Source organism: Oncorhynchus clarkii, chromosome 27 (genome assembly GCF_045791955.1).
Source record: "Oncorhynchus clarkii lewisi isolate Uvic-CL-2024 chromosome 27, UVic_Ocla_1.0, whole genome shotgun sequence".
Classification (NCBI taxonomy): domain Eukaryota; kingdom Metazoa; phylum Chordata; class Actinopteri; order Salmoniformes; family Salmonidae; genus Oncorhynchus; species Oncorhynchus clarkii.
In genome coordinates this window covers 73,553-95,600 of record NC_092173.1, presented here as the reverse complement: position 1 = coordinate 95,600, position 22,048 = coordinate 73,553, and the positions used below count along the sequence as shown (strand labels likewise).

The window sequence follows — 22,048 nt, the reverse complement described above, 5'->3', positions numbered from 1 at the left end:
GCACCAGGGTCATGTTCAGTGAATTTAAAACAGTCAGAATAATGCAATGAATTGAGCTGACATGATTCCCAATTTTACATCATGACAGAAAATCCGGTCTTCAAAATGCATTTATCTAAACACATTGTTGCATTGTATTCTCCTGAACTCACCCCAGGTGCAATTTATATTTCATAATGCACTCAGGCATTTCTGTAAATCTGAAAGGATTGGATGTATCCTAAAATTCCCTCAGAGGTCAATTACAAGCTATTACTGTATTACTAATACCTTGTTGGGGCTAGGGTTTGACTTGGAATTCATCATCAGCGCTCCCAATTTGGGCCTTACCCTTGTCCCCCAACCCTTCGATCTTTGCAGGTGTGTCAGCAATATAGTAAAGGTCACCACTAAACTGCTTGCACCTATCCAGACCCTTCAGATGATCAGAGCTGCAATCATTGAAGGGTCAAGGGGTAGGGAATGAATTGGGATCGTCTCTGAGCTGCACCTCATTTATGTGTACTGTTATGCACCTGCCTTTCTATAGTATCTTGTATCCAGTGCAGGTAGTTCCCTAGCCGGGTGTAGATGCCATACTTCCCCTTGGTGGTACACTTCTCCCCCCAGCTCACCACCCCTGTGAGGAACCAGGTACCGCGGTAGTTGACCACAAAGGGACCCCCACTGTCCCCACTGCAGGCATCCAAGCTGGCCTCCAGGTAGCCCGCGCAGAACATGTTGTCTGTGATGACCTGCTCCGTGGAGCCGATGCACTTCTGCTGGTCGACCACGGGCAGAGTGACTTTCCTCAGGAAGCGTGAGGAGTGCCCCAGGTACTGTGTGGCGCCCCAGCCTGTGACCATGCCCCTCACATCCTCCCGCTGGAGATGGCTGGCCAGCTGACCATTGGGGAGGCAGGCGGGTACCGCCACAGGGCTCAGCACCACGGGGGAAGAGAGGTAGACTAGAGCAATGTCGCTATCGAAGGTGTAGTCGTGGAAGTGAGGGTGGACGACGACCTTGGCCACCTTAATCTTCTGCTCATCTGGGTCGGGACGCTGCTTGTCATAGTCCCCTGTAAATCAGACAGACAGTTTAAACAGGCACAGTGGATCATCATGATCGACATTCAAACTGCTGGAGCATTCAACAGTTACTTCTAAACACGGGATCACATAGTCTCACCGATAGTCACATGGTCAGGGGTTTTATGCATGCAGTGTGCGGAACTGACCACCCAGCGCTGACTGATCAGAGTTCCCCCACAGAAGCCATATCCATCCTCCCTACAGAGCATGACCTGCAGGGTCATGGAACAGGTAGGACTAGTATTAGGGGTATGCCACAAACACTATTATCATACACTACATGCCCTATGATTTATGAGATTAGTGCCTGCAGTGCCACTGACGCCTTCCATGGTTCTGTCAGTAGGACACGCCATAGAAAACCGCCTTGTAACCAGATACAAAAACTTACTCATTGGACTTATTCAGGGGCCTCACTTTTACAATTTTCTACATTTCTGCAATATGTTTCTTAGACCACGACAATGCAGTTTTTAAAGCCGCTGCCTCCAGTACACTTACTCCCCCCTCCACCATTTCACTTTGTTCTGGACTGTTTCTTCCAATTTGTGCCTACTGAACATGACCCTGCTTACCACCACTTAGCCCTGTGTGTTGTAGGCCTACCTGCCATGGGCTTCCTCCCTGCCTCTCCAGCTGCCCTCCTACTATCCGGGTGTCTTCATTAACGTCCTCCATGTACTCGGTGCTGTTCTCCCCTGGCTGGGTTGAGTTAATCGCAAGTAGGGTGGAGGTCGAGTTCCTTTCCCCCTCCGTGGTGATGGTGAGGTTCATGTCAGAGTGGCGGAAGGTCGGGGTGAAGGGCACGGACTCGTCCAGTAGAGAGCGGCCCAGCGAAGCCTCACTCTGCTTCTTCCCACAAGGGAACGCCACTGGCAATGACAATGTACAGTATAACCATCACATTGACTTGACACCTACTCATTCAGGGGGTTTTCTTTTTACTATCTTCTATATTGTAAAATAATAGTGAAGACGTCAACTATGAAATGACACGTAGTAACCAAAAAAGTATTGAACAAATCAAAATATATTTTCCTTGACAGCTTTGTACACTCAGCATGTGTGCCTTGTTAAATGTTCATTTGTGGAATTTCTGTCATCAATGCGTTTGAGCCAATCAGTTGTGTTGTGACAAGGGCAGGGGTGGTATACAGAAGATGGCCCTATTTGGTAAAAGACCAACTCAAATAAGCAAAGAGAAACAATAGTCTATCATTGACTGACTTCATGTCTTAAAGTCATGAACATTTCAAGAACTTCGAGTGCAGTCGCAAAAACCATCAAGCGCTATGATGAAACCGGCTCTCATGAGGACCGCCACAGGAAAGGACGACCCAGAGTTTCCTCTGCTGCAGAGGATAAGTTAACTCCACCTCTAGATAAATGCTTCACAGAGTTCAAGTAAAAGACATCTCAATATCAACTGTTCAGAGGAGACTGCGTGAATCAGGTGTTCATCGTCAATTTGCTGCAAAGAAACCACTACCAAAGGACACCAATAATAAGAGACTTGCTTGTGCCAAGAAACACAAGCAATGGACATTCGATTGGTGGAAACCTGTCCTTTGGTCTGATGAGTCCAAATTTGAGATTTTTGTTTCCAACTGCTGTGGCTTTGAGACGCAGAGTAGGTGAACGGATGATCTCTGCAAGTGTGGTTCCCACTTTGAAGCATGGAGGAGGAGGTGTGACAGTGTCACCAGAAAAGCACCCCGACACCGTCTGATTTATTTAGAATTCAAGGCACACTTAACCAGCATGGCTAACTCAGCATTCTGCAGTGATACGCCATCCCATCTGGTTTGTGCTTAGTGGGACTATCAATTGTTTTTCAACTTGACAACACTTGACAACACTTGACAACACCTCCAGGCTGTGTAAGGGCTATTTAACCAAGGAGAGTGGAGTGCTGCATTAGATGACCTGGCTTCCACAAACACCCAACCTCAACCGAATTGGGATGAGTTGGACTGCAGAGTGAATGAGAAGCAAGTGCTCAGGATATGTTGGAAGACTGTTGGAAAATAATTCCTCATGAAGCTGGTTGAGAAGAATGCCAAGAGTGTGCAAAGCTGTCATCAATTCAAATGGTGGCTACTTTGAAGAATCTAAAATAGAAAATAGATTTAACACTTACAACATGATTCCATATGTTATTTCATAGTTTTGATGTCTTCACTATTATTCTACAATGTAGAAAATAGTAAAACATAAATAAATAACCCTTGAATGAGTAGGTGTGTCCAAACTTTTGACTGGCACTGTATGCTTTTCAGTGCTTAGTCTACCTGTTTCAGAGCAGGTCTTGCCATCCTCATCTAACTGATAACCCTCTGCACAGCTGCACTGGACCCCTGTGGTGCGCTCCTGGTTGGTGCAGTAATGCAGACAACCTCCATTTTTAAACTGGCACTCAAACACCTCTGGAGGAACAGAGCAAGGTTCAAAGGTCAACAAAAATACAAGTTTATGGTATTAGAAGAGTAGAATAGAATTGACTCCTTAATTGTATTTTATTGAGCAGGCATTTAGCTGTCTTTTAAGGTGGTCATTTGAAACCTGAAGGGGTCCTACAGTGTCAATCAAAAATAGCCTATAAATATTTCCTATAAGTACAGTAATTAGTTTGCTAGCTATGTTTTTTATTAGACATCACAATTCTATTGTTTAATACGTCGGTTTTCCCTTAGAACTGTATGTGAGTAAAATGTGAATGTAAAGTAAGTTCTGCAAGTGGTTTTCCAACAACTGTTGTAAGTGGATGCGGTGAAGTCACATTCACAAAAGAATCTGCCGTGTCGCACAATGGTTGTCGACCAGAGGAGGCTGGTGGGAGGCGCTATGGTTAAATAAAAGGACCGGTTCATTGTAATGACTGGAATGGAATAAATGGAACTGAGTCAAATACCAAATACCAATACCATTCCATTTATTCCATTCCAGCCTCCTATAGATCCTCCCACCAGCTTCCTCTGTTGTGGACTCTCCAGTGTGAACGGCACCAGTACTGTAGCAGAGCAATACTCAGTGTGGATTCCAGGCTATGACTGGGAGGGCCAGGGTCCTGTAACTCAGGAAGTGAGAGTTTTTATAGGTCTATAGCTTTAGTTTCTAGACTATCATTACAGGAAAACACAGATGTATTATGATGGTTGCACATTTTGGGGAGTATTCAGAGGTGGGAATTAATGGAAATATATGCAAATTAATGTTAATACCGTTTAAATGTATGTTTTTTGCATTAGTTATATTTATCATATGGAAACCGAAACAAACCTTTCTACTTAAGTAGACATAATTGAAAATGATTAAATCCTTACAATAGAAATAAAATAACAATTTAGTTACGAATTGAACTTTAATTAAATTAGTTGACTCTTCACATGCAATGATTTCACTGAACAACAATGATCCCCAATGATCCATTACATCTCCCAAAAATGTTTTCAAAATACATCGGTAAAATGATAGTCTAGAAACTAAAGCTTTGGTTGTCTTCCTCTTAGGCTTCCATGTCTTCTCCCTGGATTGAACTTAATGTCCACCTCTTGAACACTGAGGCCCCATCTTCACTGTCCAACCTTGTTGAGGATGGCTCGTTGTCAGGCTCAAAAAGCCTCAAATTTGTGTGTTCCCAAACAAGGACCAGTTGCGCTCTGAGGCGACTGATGTTGGTGGGATTATGGAGGTAACGGGAAAGAGCCTCAGATCCACAAAGTCCCTTCCAACTGATGAGATTTTATTTTTACCTTTATTGAACTAGGCAAGTCAGCTTATTTTAAATGACAGCCTAGGAACAGTGGGTTAACTGCCTTGTTCAGGGGCAAAACAATTCTGGATTCGATCTTGCAACCTTTTGGTTACAAGTCTAACGCTCTAACCACTAGGCTATCTGCCGCCCCAAATATGTTGGCACGACATTGCTTGGAGCAACAGTGAAGTGGATAGGACAGTACAGATTTCTTCTCTTACATCTGCAAGCAGAGTCTGAACATAAGACAGGATGGCATTGTCTCCCTCAATCTGTGCAATGGCTACTGCTATAGGTTTCAGGCTGCTTACCACACTCTCCCAAAATACATAATCCAGGAGGATCCTCTTGATGTCCATGTCGGCAGACTGATATGGCCATTTCTTGGAGCGACCCCTCCAGGAGACTGTCAAACACCACCCCAATGGGTGTTGCTGGGCAGCTTCAATGTGGTGCTCTTATTCTTCTCACTTTGCTTGGTGAGGTAGATTGCTGCTATAACTTGATAACCATTTCCTTGGCTCTCTTGTAGAGTGTATCCATTGTTTTCAGTGCCATGATGTCCTTTAGGAGCAGATTCAATGCATATGAGCAGCACAGCCAATGGGTATGATGTGAGGGTAGGACTCCTCCACTAGACCAAGCAGCCTTCATGTGTGTGTGTTCCCAAACAAGGACCAGAACTGACATTGTTTGTCACCAGTGCAAATACCTTCTGTGGTCCAAGGTCATTGATGACTGCCTTCAGCAAATGTAGAGACCGGTGTGTCTGTTGTCCCTTGTGTCTGTGCTCTTGTAGAATACTGGTTAAGGGGTGGGAGATGATGTAGTTAATTATTCCTTGCCCACAAACATTCGACCACCCGTCAGAGATGATTTCCATACAGTCTGCTTTCTCTATGATTTGCTTGATCTTCACTTGAACTCTGCATCCATTACATTTTTGGATAAAGCATGGTTGAAGGAGGGGTGTATGCTGGGAAAAGAACATTCAGAAATCTCTTCCAATAGACATTGCCTGTGAGCACCTGAGGTGAACCAGTTGCATTACACAGCTCGAGCAAGACATTCATCAGCATTTCTCTGACTACGTTCCTCCATTGAGTCAAAATAAACTTCTGATTCCATGAGCTGTTGCATATCGATAAGGTGTCTGATTCATAATTTTCACCTCGAATAGAAGTAGAGGAACTTTTGTCAGAGGTTGTGAGTGTTGAGGGATCTTTATGCACTTGGCCAGATGATTCTGCATCTTTAATGCATTCTTCACATATGATTTGGCACAGTATTTGCAAATGTACACCGCTTTTCCTTCTACATTAGCTGCAGTGAAATGTCTCCACACATCAGATGGTGCCCGTGGCATTTTTCGGTAAAGAAAAAAATATCCAAATAGGCATCCCGGGTAGCGCAGTGTTTAAGGGCGCTGTACTGCAGCGCCAGCTGTGCCTCCAGAGACTCTGTGTTCGCGCCCAGGCTCTGTCGTAACCGGCTGCGACTGGGAGGTCCGTGGGGTGACGCACAATTGTCGTCCGGGTTAGGGAGGGTTTGGCCGGTAGGGATATCCTTGTCTCATCACACACCGGCAGGCCGGGCACAGTGCACGCTAACCAAGGTTGCCAGGTGCACAGCGTTTCCTCCGAAACACTGGTGCGGCTGGCTTCCGGGTTGGATGCGCGCTGTGTTAAGAAGCAGTTGGGTTGTGTATCGGAGGACGCATGACTTTCAACCGTCATCTCAGATAGTAGCTACTAACAATTGGATACCACAAAATTGGGGAGAAAAAAGGGGTAAAATTCACAAAAAATAACCAAATACAATTCCATGTACAGATAAATAGTTAAGCAATTAGATTAAACAACTCTTTTGTAAGATACATGTTTTAAAATGAAACATGTATGGAAACAGGTGAATTAACACTCAGTTAGCAGGCTCAAGCAACCTAAAAACCCACATGGTAGCAAAAACTAACTAGCAGAACAAGTAAAAAATTATTTAAACACACTTTGCTGTAGGCTACTATTTACTAGTTAACAAAAAATCATGTATTTCATAAAATATTTTCACCCCACCCAGTATTGTAATCAAAACGTATAAGAAAGCATGTAGTCCTTTGCTCAGACAGTGTAGTAGTGTGGGCTCATTAGTGTGCAAGATCTTGAGAATCAGCTGTACATGTGCATGCAGAGGGTTGCAAATTCCATTGAATTGGGGATAGTTTAACCAAAATATGCCACAAGACCTAGATTTGCCTTATGTGTATCCAACAAAAAACATTCACTGTTATAAGCTAACTTTTTTGATGAATTTAAGCAAAATTCCCCAAATTCCAGGGCTTAACTTCCGGAAAGTTTCCAACCCTTCCCACCCCTATTATGATTGAGTAAAACTATACCTATTGCACAGGTTTTCCCATCGTAGCGTGGGGGACACAGACAGGTGTCAGATAGGTATCCATCCCGATCGATTGTGCAGATTCCTCCATTCTTACATGGGTTGTAGTGGCAAGGATTCCGATCTAATTCACAATTCATAAAGACATCTCATCACAAGCGTTCCTTTTAAGTGACTGTGGATTTTTGATGCAGTTTTTTAAATAACTGAAAATAATCTAATGAAGCAATACCATACTCACTCTTATATTTATACCAAAACTCCATCTGTAAGAGAAGACCAAAAGGGATACAGTCAGTTTGAATGTTCTTTTGAGCTTTATGAGCCTACTCCTCTGACTATCCTTGTCATTTAAGGCCCGGTTACACCTTGCTTTAACATGTGGTTTAGTGATGCGTGGGTTGACTCATCACCTGCTGCGAGGCGGGTGGGTGAATAAAGAGAAAGCATTGCATAAAAAATGTAGAATTCCTGTGCAGTTCATATCTATAGGCTACATTGAGGTTTTATTTCATAATTTGTTATCTGCTATAAGCGCTTAAGCCTCTTGACAAGGCTTCACTCCAACACGCTTGAACAAATTAGCAATTTGACATTTTTCAACTGCAGTGTTCTCGTTGCTCACCTTCCCAAAATTCCACGCACATTTCTCTGCGTACCCTTGTTGTAAACTAATGGGGATGGAACTTATGCTGAATTCGCAGAATCGCTTTAGTGGAAAGGAAAACTGCCCTCAGTCTGCTACTGTAGCTGATTGGTCAGTTCACAATGCTAGTAAACCCTTGTTTCTGTTAGGCTTGCTTTGAATGGTGCACTTGGCCAGCTTGCTGGATCGCCTCAGCATCTGATGAAGATATAGCTAGCTACAGTCAGAGATAGGAGAAAAAATTGTAGCTAAAATCTTTGATGTTTTATTGATGGATTCTAAAAGAATATGAAGCAACATGAACGTCATGACTGTGAGGACAGGTAGCATAGATAGCTATGCTAGCTATCTTTTCAGTTAACACAAAGTCATAACTACCTAGTTGCTCTAACTAATGCTCTATTGAAAGAGGCTTTCTCACTTCGATGACTGACTGAGGAAAGTCCAGCAACAGTGGTCGGTACTGGAGGAGATTGCTGCCGTTTCACGGGCTCCTAACCAATTGTGCTATTCTGTGTTTTTTTGCGTTTTTTGTAACTTGTTTTGTACATAATATTTCTGCCTCTCTTCTGGATATCAGGACCAACGGAACATTAACTGTTGTGCTATCTTTTGTTTCACCGAGTCGTGGCTGAACAACGACATGGATAACCTACAGCTGGCTTGGTTTTCGATCCATCGGCAAGACAGAACCAGCTGCCTCCGGTAAGACCAGGGGTGGCAGTCTGTGTCTATTTGTAAATAACAGCTGATGCACGAAATCTAATATTAAGGAAGTCTCAAGGTTTTGCTCGCCTGAGGTAAAGTATCTCATGATAAGCTGTAGACCACACTATTTAACAAGAGAGTCTGTATTTTTCGTAGATGTCTATTTACCACCACAAACCGATTCTGGCATTAAGACGACCCTCAAAGAGCTGTATAAGGCCATAAGCAGACAAGAAAATGCTCATCCAGAGGAGGCACTCCTAGTAGCCAGGGGACTTTAATGCAGGGAAAAGTAAAACCGTTTTACCTCTTTACACCAGCATGTTAAATGCGCAACCAGAGGGAAAAAAACTCTAGACCACCTTTACTCCACACACAGAGACGCATACACCCTCCATCTGGCAAATCTGACCATAACTCTATCCTCCTGATTTCTAACTAAGTCACTGGTACGTCCTGCTTATCTCAATAAGGAAGTGGTCAGATGATGCAGATGCTAAGCTACAGGACTCTTTTGCTAGCACAGACTGGAATATGTTCCGGGATTCTTCCGATGGCATTGAGGAGTACACCAATCAGTCACTGGCTTCATCAATAAGTGCATTGATGACGCTGTCCCCACAGTGACTGTACGTACATACCCCAAACAGAAACCATGGGCTAAAGGGTAGAGTTGGAGTCCCGCTTTCAAGGAGCGGGACTAACCCGGATGCTTATAAGAAATTCCACTATGCTCTCGATGAATCATCAAACAGGCAAAGCATCAGTACAGGACTAAGATTGAATCACACTACACCGGCTCTGACGCTCGTCAGATGTGGCAGGGCTTGCAAACCATTACAGACTACAAAGGGAAGCACAGCCGAGAGCTTCCCAGTGACACGAGCCTACCAGACCATGCTAAACTACTTCTATGCTCACTTCGAGGCAAATGATACTGAAACATGCATGAGAGCACCAGCTATTCCGGAAGACTGTGTGATCACACTCTCCGCAGCTGATGTAAGTAAGACCTTTAAACAGGTCAACATTCATAAGGCCGCAGGGCTAGACGGATTACCAGGACGTGTACTGCGAGCATGCGCTGACCAACTGGAAAGTGTCTTCACTGACATTTTCAACCTCTCCCTGTCCAAGTCTGCAATGCCAACATGTTTTAAGCAGACCACCATAGTCCCTGTGCTCAAGAACACTAAGGTAACCTGCCTAAACGATTGCACTCACGTCTGCAGCCATGAAGGGGTTTGAAAGGCTGGTTATGGCATCAATATCACATCCCAGGAACCCTAGACCCACTCCAATTTGCATACCGCCCCAACAGATCCACAGCTGATGCAATCTCTATTGCACTCCACATTGCCTTTTCCCACCTGGACAAAAGGAACACCTATGTGAGAATGCTATTCATTGATGACAGCTCAGTGTTCAACACTATAGTTCCCTCAAAGCTAAGGACACTGGGACTAAACACTGCAACTGGATTCTTGTCTTCCTGACCGGCCGCCCCCAGGTGGTAAGAATAGGTAACAACACATCCGCTACGCTGATCCACAACACAGGGGCCCCTCAGTGGTGCATGCTCAGTCCCCTCCTGTACTCCCTGTTCACTCATGACTGCACGACCAGGCACGACTCCAACTCCATCATTAATAATGTTTTTTACCTTTATTTAACTTGGCAAGTCAGTTAAGAACAAATTTTTATTGTCAATGACGGCCTAAGAACAGTGGGTTAACTGTTCAGGGGCAGAACAACAGCTCGGGGGTTTGAACTTGCAACCTTGCTGGTTGCTAGTCCAACACTCTAACCACTAGGCTACCCTGCCACCCCACTATATATGAATCCATTTTTAAAAAGTTATTCAAGTATAAATTACAAAAGTTTGCTGCCCCGGCAGGTTTGAATGAGAACCATAGGAATACAGTGGTTGCAATTCAAAATGGTCCTACTCCTTGATTAAACTACAAGACCAACTATAAAACCTTTGAACAAAATGTGTTATTCATTAGCACAAATTAGCATCAAATAACTAACCAACAGTAACTATTAACTGTTCAAGCTAGAGACACCAAACCAAATTTAACATGTTCTGGCTATCCTGACTAGAATTGTATTCATTTTTTATTGATCAGTTATAACCAGGGGTCGTTTCGTTCCATTATTTTTTTTTATTGTTTTACACGGTTCTGACCAAAGTTCTAAAGTTCTGAACCAGTTCTAACCCCCCAAAAAGTACTGGTTTATATTGTTCCTTTCTGTTCCTTTGTTAAACCTCTGAAATATATATTATTTAGCTCGACATTAAATTACTTTAATCAGCGCAGGTAAAGTTGGTTTCATATTCAGACATTCAAAAATTCGCCCAAAGCCATTTAAAATGGTAAAAATCAATAACTAATTAATTGATTGTCACAGAAACATAAAACTAGATATGGTTTATTCTATAAATGTCTAGCATACTTTTGGTTTGAATTCAAATTGCAGTTTTGATTTGATAGAAATAGTGCTGCTCGATCATCCTATTTTTCCAATCAAATTGAGGAGAATAAGAACAATCCAAAATTGACTTTTGATACTGTTGCAAAGCTAACTAAATAGCAGCATTCAACAAGAGAGGGTAGCTTTCACTTCAGCGGTGATAAATTCATAAACTTTTTCAAATAAAAGATCATGATCATTAGAAAGCAAATTACGGACTCCCCTTTGAATCTGCGTATTTCTCCAAATCACAGTTGTTCTGAGTCTGCACAGAACTGCCAGGACCAATAATCAATGTAGACACTCAAGGTTTTTATATCCTGTAACTCTTGACACATTCATTAAAATAGTCATGGCCTCTAAACTGTCAAGATGCATATAGGACCATATTCCAACTAAACTACTGAAAGAGCTACTTCCTGTGCTTGGCCCTCCTATGTTGAACATAATTAATGGCTCCCTATCCACCGGATGTGTAAAAGTGTCAGAATAAAGCATATTGACCCGGAAAATTTGACCCGGAAAATGGAAAAATCAACTCAAAATCAAATAAAATCAAATTTTATTTGTCACATGCGCCAAATACAACAGGTTCTAAATACCTGTATTTACCACACGTCAAGGTGGTAAATTACCTTTTAATGGCTCTGCATCTGTCCTCATGCTCCTCGACCTTGGTGCTGCTTTTGACAATGTCGATCGCCACATTCTTTTAGAGAGATTAGAAGGCCTAATTGGTCTACACGGACAAGTTCTTACCTAGTTTAGATATCGGTCGGAAAGATATCAGTTTGTCTCTGTGGATGGTTTGTCCTCTGACATATCAATTGTATGTTTCAGTGTTCCTCAAGGTTCCGTTTTAGGACCACTATTGTTTTCACTATATATTCTACCTCTTGGTGATATCATTCAGAAACACAATGTCAACTTTCACTGCTATGCGGACGATACACAGCTGTACATTTTCAATGAAACATGGTGAAGCCCCAAAATTGCCTACCCTGGAAGCCTGTGTTTCAGACATAAGGAAGTGGATGGCGGAATTTTTTAAAACTTTTAAACTCGGACAAAACAGAGATGAAAGGTCTTAGGTAACAAGAAATAACAGATCTGCTGTTGGATCTGACAATGAATCTTGATGGTTGTACAGTTGTCTCGAATAAAACTGTGAAGGACCTTGGTGTTTTTCTGGAGCCTGATCGCTCTTTTGACTAACATATGAAGAATATTTCAAGGATAACTTTTTTCCATCTTCGAAACATTGCAAAAAACGTTTTGTCCAAAATGTATGCAGAAAAGCTATTCCATGCTTTTGTCACTTCTAGATCAGACTACTGCAATGCTCTACCCTCCGGCTATCAGAATAAAGAACTAAATATACTTTAGATAGTGCTAAACACGGCTGCTAGAATTCTGACTAGAACCAAAACATTTGATCATATTACTCCAGTACTAGCCTCTTTACATTGGCTTCCCGTTAAGGCTAGGGCTGATTTAGGTTTTATTGCTAACCTTCAAAGCATTACATGGACTTGCTCCTACCTATCTCTCCGATTTGGTCCTGCCGTACATGGTCACAAGACGCAGGCATCCTTATTGTCCCTAGAATTTGTAAGCAAACCGCTGGAGGCAGGTCCTTCGCCTATAGAGCTCCATTTTTATGGAATGATCTGCCTAGAAATGTGAGAGACATAAGTCTTTACTTTAAGACTCATCTCTTCAGTAGGTCCTATGATTGAGTGTAGTGTGGCCCATGGGTGCGAAGGTGAACGACAAGCCACTGAAGCGACGAACTGCCCTTGCTGCCGCTGCCTGGCCGGATGCCATCTGGGATTCTCTGCGTCTGACCCTATTACGGGGCTGAGTCACTGGCTTACTAGTGCTCATCCATGCCGTCCCTGGGAGGGGTGCGTCGCTTGAGTGGGTTGAGACACACGTGATCTCCCTGTCCGGTTTTGCGCCCCTTCGGGCTCGTGCGATGGAGTTGATCTTTATGCGCTATACTCAGTCTTGTCTCAGGGTTCTAAGTTGGTGGTCTATTGATAATCCTCTAGTGGTGTGTGTGGGGGCTGTGCTTTGGCAAAGTGGGTGGGGTTATATCCTGCTTGGTTGGCCCTGTCTGATGGTATCATCGGAAGGGGCCACAGTGTCCCCCGACCCAGCCCTGTCTCAATCTCCGGTATCTATGTTGCAATAGTCTATGTGCCGGGGGGCTTGGAGTACAATTGAGATTGGGGTCGTCTATTGATCTGTTGGGCTGGTATGTAAATTGGAGTGGGTTTAGGTTTAGGGTTTATTCTCCTGTTATATCCTGTGTAATTCTCCTGTCTTATCTGGTGTCCTGTGTTAAGTATGCTCCCTCTAATTCTCTCTCTCCCAGCCCTAAGATCATGCCTCAGGACTACCTGGCCTGATGACTTCTGGCTGTCCCCAGTCTACCGGGTCCAGTTTCAACTTTTCTGCCTGTTCACCGGACGTGCTACCTTGTCCCTGACCTGCTGTTTTTGACTCTCTCTTTCTCTACCGCACCTGCTGTCTTGACCTCCGAATGGTCGGCTATGAAAAGCCAACTGACATTTACTCCTGAGGCACCCTCTACAATCACTGTGCTTATTATTTGACCCTGCTGGTTATCTATCAGGCGCAACAGGCTCGTGAAGCTAGCCAAGCATCCCAACGGGATTGCAGGGCGTCTTCTCAGAACCGCTGGCAGGCATATTCATATATTCATCTTTAATCTCTTCCAGTCTGTAATCGCCACATGTTTTAAGATGACCACAATCATTTCTGTTTCTAAGAACTCTAAGGCTTCATGCCACAATGACTATAGCCCTGTAGCACTCACTTCTGTAATCATGAAGTGCTTTGGATTGCTGGTATTGGCAGCAATACCTCCATCCCAGCCACCCTAAAACCACTCCAATTTACATACCAGCCCAACAGATCAATAGACGACCCCAATCTCAATTGTACTCCCTCACCCCTCAAGATAAGAGGAATATACCTATGTGAGAATTATGCTCATTGACTACAGCTCAGCTCAGCGTTCAACGCCATCGTCCCCTCCAAGCTCATCACCAAGCTTAGGACTCTGGGTCTGAACAGCTCCCTCTGCAACTGGATCCTGGACTTCTTGACGGGTGGTGAGGGTAAACAACATCACCTCTGCCACACTGACCCTTAACACAGAGGCCCCACAGGGGTTTGTGCTTAGTCCCCTCCTGTACTCCCTGTTCACCACGAGTGTGTGGCCACACACGACTCCAACACCATTATCAAGTTTGCTGATGACACAACGGTGGTAGGTCTGATCACTGGAGACAATGAATCAGCCTACAGAGAAGAGGTCGGTGACTTGGCAGTGTGGTGCCGGAGCAACAACCTCTCCCTCAACCTAAGCAAGTCCAAGGAGCTGATCATGGACTACAGGAAATGGGGGTGCAAAGCACGCTCCCATCCACATTGACGGTGCGGCAGTGGAGCAGGTAGACAGCTTCAAGTTCCTCGTTGTCAGTGCTTCTTCCCCCTCAGGAGGTTGAAAAAGTTTGTCATTGGGCCGTCTAATCCTGAAAAGGTTCCACAGCTGTACAATTGACTGGCTGCATCACTGCTTGGTATGGCAATAGCACCGCCCTTGATCGCATGGTGCCACAGAGGTCCTGCGATCCAGGACCTCTATATCAGGCGTTGTGAAAAGAAGGCCCGGAAAATCGTCAGACTCCAACCACCCAAGCCATAGACAATTTTCTCTGCTGCCGTACAGCAAGAGGTACCGGTGCATCAAGTCTGACAACAGCAGGCTCTTGAACAGCTTCTATCCCACAGCAATAGGACTGATCAATAGCTAACAAAATAGCTACACGGATTATCTGAGTTTAACTTGTATCTTTATTGTATCTTTATTATTCAATCTTTGCACCACTATGCACACTCACAGGGCCCTTAAACACTCACACACACTGTCACTGCAACACTCACAAACACTCAGTCCATAATTTGCTCACTCACATATTATATGCAGATACTTTTATACTACACACCCGCTCACATACAAGCTGCTGCTACTCTGTTTCTTATGTCCTGTTACCTAGTCCCCTAACCTGTACAGCACATCTTCAATCTGCCTGTTAGGGTCGGGTGCGGGACTCAAATTTTCACTTTAGAGTCGGGAGGCGACCCGCACATCACTAATGTGGTTCTCTTTCAATTATTCTGTTTGGAATTCACCAGAATCTCCTAAGTATAGCTTGAAGAACCAATCATACAGGTCGAGTGGCGAATGAGGGAGTCCTTCCCCTCATACTAAAGAGCCACCCGCCTGCCCTCTGATCATTTTCGCCTCTCTTCTTCAAAGAAGAGTTCTACTTAGCTCATCGCAGCATGACTTGATCTGTTTTCCTCTAACTGTTCAAAGGTGCGCTGTCAAGGTTACGGCACCGAGCGCAGGATTTATCAGCTCTAATCTTTTGTGTTGGGAGTCTTTACCGAAAGGAAAAGTTTTAACTTTGGGTAACAATTTGCTTCACCGCAAGGCTAGCTATCCTACCAACTGTTTTTTTCTACCTGGAAGGGTAGAATTACTAGTTTGCGCTCTCGTTTAGCTCAACCCACTAACGTTATTGATTAGACCGACTAGCGTCACTGTTTATTGGTCAAGAGCCATGCTTTTGTTCGTCATCAGACCAACATAGCTCTAACTTTGTCCTAACTAGCTAGGCTACTAGCCCACATGGTGAATGATAGCTATGTTCACATTGTTAAAGGGTTAGCTTTGGCTAGCACTGTGCTAACTAGCTAGGCTACCAAGCCCAAGTGGCGAACGCTGCTTATGTTTCACTTTGTTCTCGAATTAGCTGTTTTCTGGAGCCATGGAACCTGCTAGCAAGGCCCCGGCCCCTGTCCCAGCACCGGCACATCCATGCTTATGTGCGGCGACCATTTTTCGGGCAGGGTGTCGAACACGCAGAAGCAGCATTCAACAACCACCGGTCATGCATCCATTGCAAAGTTTTGCTGCTAACACACTCCACCAAAGAGTGTGCAGAGTTGCCCAACGTAGTTCATCTCCTACTCTTAAATCGAGTGGGGAGACTGCTTCGCAGAGCCAGCCCTCATGGGCTGGCATCTTGCTAGGCTACCCCGAGGACATTCCCCCAATTTTCCAGGGCTTGGCTCCAGTGGAGGGGGGGAAAGGGACCTCGTTTTTGAAGAGGACGATGGAGAGGGTATGACCGACCTCCTCTAGGCAAGCCACTCGGTCCTCTTTCGCCCTTAGCAGGGCATCAATGGCAGATGAGATATTTGCTCATTGATGTCTGCAAACAGGCAGTTGAGCCTTGCCATGAGCCTTGCAGTGGTTGGGGAGAGAGCCCTGTGGCTCAACCTGTCCAGCCTGTTGGACGCTCATTTTCACTTAAGCATCCTGCCAGCACACAGGTTTCTGAAGTTTGCTTTTCAGGACACAGCCTACAAATACCTCGCTGTCCCATTCGGGCAGGTGTGTAGAGGCAACTTTCTCACCCCTAAGAAACAAGGGGCTAAGAATCTATGCCCTACATAGATGATTACCTGCTTTACTCCCTATCCTGGGAGGAAACGGAATGAGACACAACTGAAAAAGAGCTGTTCGGTGCCAACACAGAAAATAGAATACATAGGCGTAAGGATTCTCTCTCTGATCAGGCAACACTAGGAAGACCGCTTTGCGTCTATCTGACAGTGCCTCTCCCTGTTCTGCAGAGGGTGCTCGGTCATGTTCAGGATGGGTAGAACCACTTTGCCTACTAAGGTTGAGAGACTTCCAAGTGCTGGGTGTTTTGCCCAACGCCTGTGTGCATGGCTTGGACATATACTTAGATAGGATGAAAGCTTTGCGCAAGCAACCGTGTCCTGCAAGAGGAGAACCCTCTCTTGTCAAAGGTTATCACATATTGTGGAAGCTATTATATTGGCCTATAAAAGCAAGGGGTTACAGCCTCCAGAGGGCCTAAAGGCTCACTCCACCAGAGCCATGGCTACCTCTTGTGGGCACGGTTCCAAGGAACGTCCTTGCAGGAGATTTGCGATGCGTCACTGCGCCCTCTTTGGCGCATATTGTCCTTAGTGACAGGGCCTCTGAGGCTTGATGTTGAGACTACCTGGCTTCGGAGAGCGTGTGCGATACGGGAGTTAGCCATATCCCAATAGTGAGATATCGAAACGAATAATTGAAAGAAAACTAAAGGCTACTTATGCAACTCCGGACCTTTGATATTATGAGTGAGACGGCTCACCACGTTTTCCTACTTGCAAGAGTGTGAGGAAGTTCGGTATGCTCAAGAATGATCTGAGGGCAGGCGGGTGGCTCTTCAGTATGAACAGTGGTGCACCGACAGACATATATGATTGGTTCTTCGAGATACTTGCGCTCATAATATCAGAGAACCGGAGTCACGCAAGTAACCTTAAGTTTGTCTTCCAGTCAAGATGATCACTATCTATCTTATAAAGGTTCAGTAAGTGTATACATGGTATTATTGGTCCACTGTGTCCAGATGAGGGCACAATCAGAATGTGATCAAAATCCTGACATAGGACACGTTAGTGCGAAGTATGAACAGAGCGTTCATAAACTCTGGTCCAGGGTGCTCGTGCGAATTCCCTGCACCAGAGCTTTCTGTTCTAGTACCGTCTTCTCCTTGGTCTGGAAGATCTCGGCAGCCTCCTCCTGGGAACAGGTCTCCTCATAGCACTCCCGCTCCAGGTTGCCGGGCATCATCTCCTCAAGAAAGAAGTTGGCCCTGGGTCGCCGGGACCCTCGGAGCAGCTGCACTGCATGCCTCTGCTCCAGAAAAACTGTACAACAGAGTAGGGTGAAGTTGCCCCTAAATGTTGATTTTGGGTCAGTTTAGAATTTTCCCCACTTATGGTTAAGGTTAGGATTGAGGGAGGGGAAGCTGATACTTGATCTGTACCTAGGGGAAATTTCAGAGTGGGGAACCCCAGAGTGGGCACAACACTGCAGTCCTGTGTAGTTTAGTTGGTAAGAGCATGATGCTGACAATGACAGGGTTGTGGGTTCAACTCCATCACATACATGTAGGCCCATGTACTGTAAGCTTCTTTGAAGAAAAAAAAAGTGTCTAAGTGGCATTCACATACAATACTGATGTCTGTAACCCATTGACAAGAGCCTCGAGCAGAGATTTGCTGGTTTTAGTTGTGTTGCTTAATCATATCACCGATCTGAGTTCCATTTTAAGTTACTGGAGTGAGAATATCAACCCATCACAAAAGTAAATAACTCATCAAGTATCTAGTAAGCTAGAATTGAGGTAGGTGGTTTAATTACAGATTGCAAATACGGTACAATAAATGGGCACTTTCCACTGACTACAAGGTGAAGGGTTACCTTTTGCTTCACACAGGGAACCGACTGAGACCAGAAGTACTGTGAGGAGCCAACCGTCAGACTGCGACATCTCTCCGCTCCAGGTAGAAGTTGAAGGGATTGAACTGGGATCAGCTAGGTTCACTAATCTAGATTTTAGTTATGAGAGAGAACCTACCGTTTTCTATGGGTGTCTTGCTAAAATGGTGGCTTTTCCCCACAAGCTCAGCAATTGATCTTTAACTAGATTCTAAATATTGACACAGTGAATCATTGGCACTAGCCAGGGCCGCATTCAAGGTCACTCAACAGTTTTGCACTACTCATCATACTCATGTGTCTGATTCTAAAGTATCATGAGACAATGTTTTATTGAGAAAAACATTTGTATCTGCCATAGTTCTGAATTGTGTCCAGGGAATACTCTGCACAATGTTTCACCTGCAATTTATGAACTAAACATTTTTAAAACAATTTCAATCTTGAACGTGAATGGAATTACTAAAGAAACACCCAAATCAAACAGACAATATCTATTACAGGATGGTGGTATTTCACTGTATATTACAGCCCAGGGGGTCAGGCTTATGTACATGGAAAAGGGAGGTATAGCATTCAGTATTATTTCTAACGTATACATTATCAATGAATACTGAAACGATAGAGACCAGGGGTTCACGATTCAGGACAAGCAAAGAAAAAAGAAAAAAGGTTGTGAGGAGAGAAATGATATTATTATGGTCATGAGAACATAAAACACAACTCTGACATCCACACAAGACTGAGCGGGAGAGAACATGACTTGGCCAAAGAGTTTCTCCTGACCCAGGTACTTGACCAGGAAGTACACCGGTAGGGCTACTTTTTATACCCTAGCTATTCCCTGAATCCCAAATAAACCCCCTACCTCTTATTCACTTGTGCAGACTTAAGAGGATATAGGTAAGAGCAATTGGCGATTTTCCTATCCAATCCTCTCAGATCTACACAAGTGCCAATGGGGGGGGGGGGGGGGCGGCTATGGTCGAGTTGAGTTTCAGGATATAACATGGTCAGGAAAAACTAGAGGCGCTAAAAGCATTACCGTTCTGTTTCTTGGACCCAGATTGAGTCTACTCCTGAACTAAAAAGCACTTCTGAGGTAGATTCTCCATTAAGTGTGCCTTTCTAATTCAGGAGTAGGCTTAATCTGGGTCTGGGAAACTACATTCACCGATGAGAATAATCTTAAAGCAGTGTTCATTGTTTGAAGAATGTGACACAGATCTACTGTAACTCTACTTAACACCGAAGAGTGTCGAGACGTGCTCCACACACCCTGAAACCTGCCCGATATGTGGCAGTTTGTAGATTATTTAAGGCATGGTTGAGTTTGGCTTTTCCCTAACAATAAATAATAAGTGTTGTTCAGACCTCTTCCAGTCTCTGTTTTGGGAGCATATTACAGTACCTGGCATCCCACATCATTTCCAGAAATATCCTGGTTCAAACACATTCAAACTCTGGGACAAGAGATCCGGTACAATGCATATAAGAAATAAATAGATGCATATTTCAACACAAAAAACTATCAGTCTTTTCTATGATCCAGTCATAGAAGGAAACTGTGGAAATATAGTCTATGGAGCCCTAGTATTCCCCATGCACTGCATTACCTCTTGACCAGAGGCCTATGAAGCTCTAGTCAAAAATAGTGCACTATATGAGGAATAGGGTGTCATTCGAGATGCAGATTGCTAGTTTCTACATCTTTATTGACTTGGCTATCGAGCTTCTAAAATGTATCAATGGTTTAACTTCTTAGGGCTAGGCCCCTTTTTTCACTTCCTGTCTGAATGATGTGCCCAAAGTAATTTTGTTCAGGTCCTGAAGCCAGGATATTCATAAAATTGATACCATTGGAAAGAAAACACTTGGGTTTGTAGAAATGTTAAAATAATGTATGAGAATATAACAATAGAGGAGTAGGAGAAAATCCAAAGAAACAAACCAGAATTATTTTTTGAGAGAAAGACCATCCTCTTAGAAATGCAAAAGAGAGGTCATATTGAAAATTAGCTCCATGTATGCAATTCCTATGACTTCCACAGGGTGTCAGCAGTCTATGTTCAAGGTTTCAGGATTGTAAAAATGAATAAGAAATATCAGTTTTATCAGAGGGACAGTCTTGGAAATTCGTGTTTGTGCGTGCCATGAAAAGATTACGCACCTAATAAAATCGGTTTCCTATTTAACATACTTCTTTCCAAAATAAATATTATAGTTTGATTACATTTTATGGTATCAGTAGAGTAAATAGAAATGTATTTTAACTTGTTGAAACAAAGTGGAGGGGTATAAGATTTTTGGATTCCTTTCTCTGCATTTTGAACGAGTGGATTACTAAAATCGATGGCGCCAACTAAACTGACTTTTTGGGATATAAAGGGATTATCTTATCAAAAGTAAGTGCCTAAATTGGAACACAGTGGCTGCACAGTAACATGTTATACTGTACATGACGTCAGTGTCTCCACTTCAAAGATCTGTATGGGTTTTGACTGACAGCCGTTCTGAACTTGAGCACCGTGAGACTATGAAGTGGCCCCCATCTCTCCCGTTAATTGGGCAACTTTTCCACATTTATTGTTGTCTAAGTGAGGGAAGTGCTGTAAATTGTGAGGACTCGAAAGATGAGACGTCTGCTTTGTACTGCTTTGATGTCCGACAAGCAAACCAAACACCTGTGAGTCCAAATGTGCACTTCACATTTCCATATCATAAAACAGTTTCAAACGTTTATGATCACTATGTTTGATGTACAGTTACAAAATGATATGGCGTTATACCCTGGGTTGTCCCGAATAGAATGAGGCTGCTTGCTGTATTGTGACAAAGATTTGCCACAGACCACGCATTGAACGCACTCAAGACTCCTTTCTTTGCTTCTCTGAATTGCCTTGTGAAAGGCTAACAATGTAAGATAGTATTTTATAATTTAGCTAGTCATGTTGGCAATAGAACAAGTTTTCAAATTATGCCCACCTGACCAGATTGCGATTTAAAACGGACCATTTTGGGTGGCAGGGTTGTGTTCCAAAGAAAACAACTACAAGTGTGATTACTATAGTTCATCAACGGCACAGCTGGGAGAGATCAAAAAGCAGCTGAAGACTGTTCTTTGAGTCATAAAAGTGCCATGACATGACTTTGGATATAAAAAAATGTGTCAAAGTACAGTAAATGTAAAATGCACATACAATCAAAAGTATAATGTTTGGATTCAGTCTTGTGTCAGGTGAACTGTTACTTACTCACCTTTAGTCTAATAATTTCCCCATTATCTCCAAACTGTTCCCTTTTAATTACCGTAGTTATAGATTATTTTCATATTTCACTTCTGTAAGAAACATTTCAATTTAGCCCTAGCCATATTATTGGCCAATTCCCACAAATGTAAGGGGTTAATGGCTGGTGTGAATAGTCTGTGTGATGGCATCTAGATCTACCTCATCATCCCCAGGTTCGATGAGCTGACAGAGCCAGGGTATATCTGACAGTCTACGTAACTGCTGAGCCACAGTGCCCAGAGGGCTTCAGTCAACTGCTCCTTCTGTGGAGGGTCCAACTGCTGAACTGCACAAACCACA

At 43.7% G+C, this 22,048-nt stretch overlaps 1 protein-coding gene across 1 annotated transcript; it reads right to left on the bottom strand.

Moving 5' to 3' along the window:
- Positions 1-9: 9 nt before the first annotated feature.
- LOC139386314 (coagulation factor IX-like) lies at positions 10-18,662 on the bottom strand. The gene is made up of 8 exons (XM_071131835.1): positions 18,441-18,662; positions 17,718-17,884; positions 7,460-7,484; positions 7,220-7,342; positions 3,362-3,496; positions 1,677-1,942; positions 1,168-1,282; positions 10-1,057 (listed from the first exon to the last, which is right to left on the bottom strand). The coding sequence occupies exons 1-8, from the start codon at positions 18,508-18,510 to the stop codon at positions 492-494; spliced, it is 1,467 nt and encodes a 488-aa protein (XP_070987936.1). The 5' UTR covers positions 18,511-18,662; the 3' UTR covers positions 10-491.
- Positions 18,663-22,048: the final 3,386 nt, after the last annotated feature.

Coding starts and splice junctions, on each gene's coding strand:
- LOC139386314 (XM_071131835.1), bottom strand. CDS start 18,510: ATGTCGCAGTCTGACGGTTGGCTCCTCACAGTACTTCTGGTCTCAGTC. Junction 3,497..7,219: donor TGGGAAAACCTGTGCAATAG/GTATAGTTTTAC, acceptor CTGTTCCTCCAG/AGGTGTTTGAGTGCCAGTTT. Junction 1,058..1,167: donor CCCTGACCATGTGACTATCG/GTGAGACTATGT, acceptor TCTGATTTACAG/GGGACTATGACAAGCAGCGT.